This window comes from Crocodylus porosus, unplaced genomic scaffold (assembly GCF_001723895.1).
Source record: "Crocodylus porosus isolate Cpor-Errol unplaced genomic scaffold, CroPor_comp1, whole genome shotgun sequence".
NCBI lineage: Eukaryota > Metazoa > Chordata > Crocodylia > Crocodylidae > Crocodylus > Crocodylus porosus.
In genome coordinates this window covers 52,948,542-52,951,557 of record NW_017728907.1, presented here as the reverse complement: position 1 = coordinate 52,951,557, position 3,016 = coordinate 52,948,542, and the positions used below count along the sequence as shown (strand labels likewise).

At 41.4% G+C, this 3,016-nt stretch overlaps 1 protein-coding gene across 5 annotated transcripts in view; it reads left to right on the top strand.

Annotated features, from left to right (window-relative positions):
• Positions 1–1,454: 1,454 nt before the first annotated feature.
• The window catches only part of RAB3B (RAB3B, member RAS oncogene family), a 111,960-nt gene continuing 110,398 nt past the window's right edge, over positions 1,455–3,016 (top strand). For 3 of the 5 annotated variants that reach the window (XR_002100273.1, XR_002100272.1, XM_019531416.1), the window contains exons 1-2: positions 1,458–1,529; positions 1,766–1,844. Coding sequence is in view for 2 of the 5 variants with exons in the window: in XM_019531416.1 (XP_019386961.1) it covers positions 1,824–1,844 (21 nt within the window). In the remaining 3 variants the exon portion in view is untranslated. Of the gene's footprint in view, positions 1,530–1,765; positions 1,845–3,016 lie in introns of all 5 variants that reach the window. The other 2 variants (XM_019531418.1, XR_002100274.1) reach the window with 2 other exon arrangements.

The window sequence follows — 3,016 nt, the reverse complement described above, 5'->3', positions numbered from 1 at the left end:
AGCAGAGTGGGTTTAATCTTTCTGGTTCCCAGACCTCTTTGAGAGAGAGCTGAAGAAGAAGACCAGAAGTCAGCAACTCCTCAGAGATGTTGGAGAAGGGTGTTAAATCCCTCCAGCATCCTCTGGGGTGGGAAGGCAGGCACGTAGGTAGAATCAGATGGGGACCTTTGCCATCCCTCCTTGACCACAGTGAAAGGCTTCTTGAACAATCATGAAAGCGTTGGTAAGACCAGAGGAGCACTTGTTCCAAGAGTGTTGCTGTGGGCTTCAAGTGAGTTTAGGACTGCAAAACATAGGCACACTTCAGTTCTGCCTTTCCTCGCTTTATCAGCAATAGAAATAGATACCTTGCAAGAATCTCTACCACCCCAAGATGTTCATCTGCTGCCTACCGAGGTTTAACTGTCAAGTCGGAGACTTGGTGACTTGGGATGTGAAAAGTAAAAACCCTGGACTTTATTTTGTTCCACATCTGATTAGTTCGTGACTGGTTATTTGAAACTGCTCTGAAATGTAGAAGGGTATTAAATATAACAGTACCCCATGGGTAGTGGATTCCCAACCTCCAGGTTTAATGTAAATTATGAGCCATGCATCATGCATAGATTCAAGAACAAATGGAAGGAGACAGAATTTCTAGCTGTAAAGACTTCCAGACGTATTAATGCATGGAAGGATGTAATACCAGGCAGCGCAGTTAATTTTCATGTATCCTTACCAAATTAATACAGCAAGTTATCCCTTATAAAATGACAGGGAAGTGGGTAATCTTTTGAGTTCTGCATATTTCAGTGTCTAGCCTTCTACATTTTTATTTATGCTAGGAGAAACGAAATGATTTGGCTGAAGCAAACTTTCCAAACTTTGGATGATGCCAAAAATTGTAGGACAGTGTGTTAGAGGAAACAGTGAAACTTGGCTCAGCAGGAAAGGGATGTTGGGTGACTGGGATAAAAAATAGCAAATGAAATGAAATATTGAGAAGTATAAAATAATGCGTGGGAGAATAATGAATTGTACTAGTACACATATATGTGTACAGACCTGGGTGGAAGTTCACCCTTCAGCCCGAATTTGCCCTGAATTATTTCCTTAGTGCACAGGTGTAGTATAAACTCGTAAGAAGACTTTAGGGGGCTGGTGTAACTCAGTTTAGTGGCAGGAGTTACAGCCTACAGACTAAATTTCTTTCTGGTGTATTAGAGGTGTGTGTGGGGAGATGAGGGGTTAATTTTTTTGCTATGCTGGTATATATCTGGAGAACCTGTTTACTTTGAGATAATTATTCTATGTATAGGCCTGTTGTAAGGAGAAGTGTAACCACCCAGGCTAAATCCTATGCTGTTTAGATTAGACCTTGACCCCGATAATGTACAAAACAAAGTTACATCTGAATGTGTTTTACATGCTCTTTCCTTCTTGGTCCCGTTTACTTTACTGACTGTCTGCAAGAAGCATACAAAGATTCCTTGTATACAGGTTGTACCTAACTGAACCAGAGTATCACAGTTTAGGTTACACTAATGTAGGTGATATTCATTTAATTGATTATATGAGTTGCTAAGTCTAATTATATATTAACTGAATGTCTGAGGATGAGCTGTTGAACATGCTTCGCTTGAAGACAATGGGGATTTTTCTATTAATTTCAGTGAGACAGAAGTTTAGGCCCAAATACAGCAATATTTTGTCTCTTTACTCAAGTAATATTCTCTTTATCCGTTTTTATCATGCACATTGTAATCCTTTTGTTTCTACATCACAGGTTCAACAGTGTGACCACTCTTGATCTATACATTCACAGTAAAGCCTCCATCTGCCTCATGGATTATAGATCTAAATTGGTAACTATCGTTTGCTTGCAATATTTATTAGCAGTTATGTTAATTGTTCATGATACAGTTTCTGCTTGTGCTAAATCTTCTTTATGGTACTAGCATCTGTATGAACTGATTTAATATTGTGGTATTATTTCTATTGTGAACTTTATTCTTAGAATTTTTACAGCCAAGCTATAATCTTTTCTTGATTAAAACTTGCCATACAGTATCTGACTAGGGTTGAATTTTAATTCAGGAATTTTATTCCTGAAAATGAGTGGTTATTAGACTGCATAAAATATTTGAATTTACGCTATTGGGAAGACAAAAGACCTGTTTTTTTAAATAAGCTAAACTATAGTGTTGGTGAATATTTGGATATTTTGAAAATAAGTATTTCACTCTTTTAGAAAGTGATTAAAATGTATATGAATAATGTTTCTCCTATACATTTTTACTAGATTTGTAAGTACCAGAGGTGAAAGGAATCCCCTGGGTTATCTAGTCTAGTGGTTCTCCACCTCGTTTGTACCAGGACCCATTTGTAAACATTGATGGTCAGTCCTGACCTAGTAAATAGTTCAAGTAGAAAACACACAAGTAGTTTGGCCCCCAAATACTTACTACATACTACAAGTTAAAGCAGTTCACCAGTCTTAAAGACAAAAATCAACGTCAACAGGAAAACATGAACAGCAATATCAACATGTGGCCCTTCATTACTCCCAAGTGACATTCCTCATTGTGCAGTCTGCATTGTGCAAATGGCCAGTGCCCTTCACTCCCAACTCGCAGTCCCTCTCCCCCTGGCCATAGGTGGAGGGAGGAAATATAATTTGGGGGGGCTGAGTACACACACACACTGCCCAGCAGGCAAGTCTGTGGAGGGGAAGAACCAGAGGCTTGGGGGTGGCAGATCAAGGGCCCCACAGTGAGGGAGGGAGTGGGGCAGGGGCTGGGGTGAATGAAGCCCCGGGGCCGGTCATGGGACAGTCGGAGCCTTGAGCAGCTTGTTCAGGGGCACAGGGGAGCTGCTGCCATTGCCTCCACCCCATGCACAAATCCAGGGAGCACGTGCCCCCTGTGCCTCCCCCAGGGTGCACATAGTGGTGCCAGCCCCCCTGTGCCCCTGGATGATCCATTCTCGAGCAAATCCCGGGACGTCATTCTCCCCTTGTACTCGGCCTTGGTGAGGC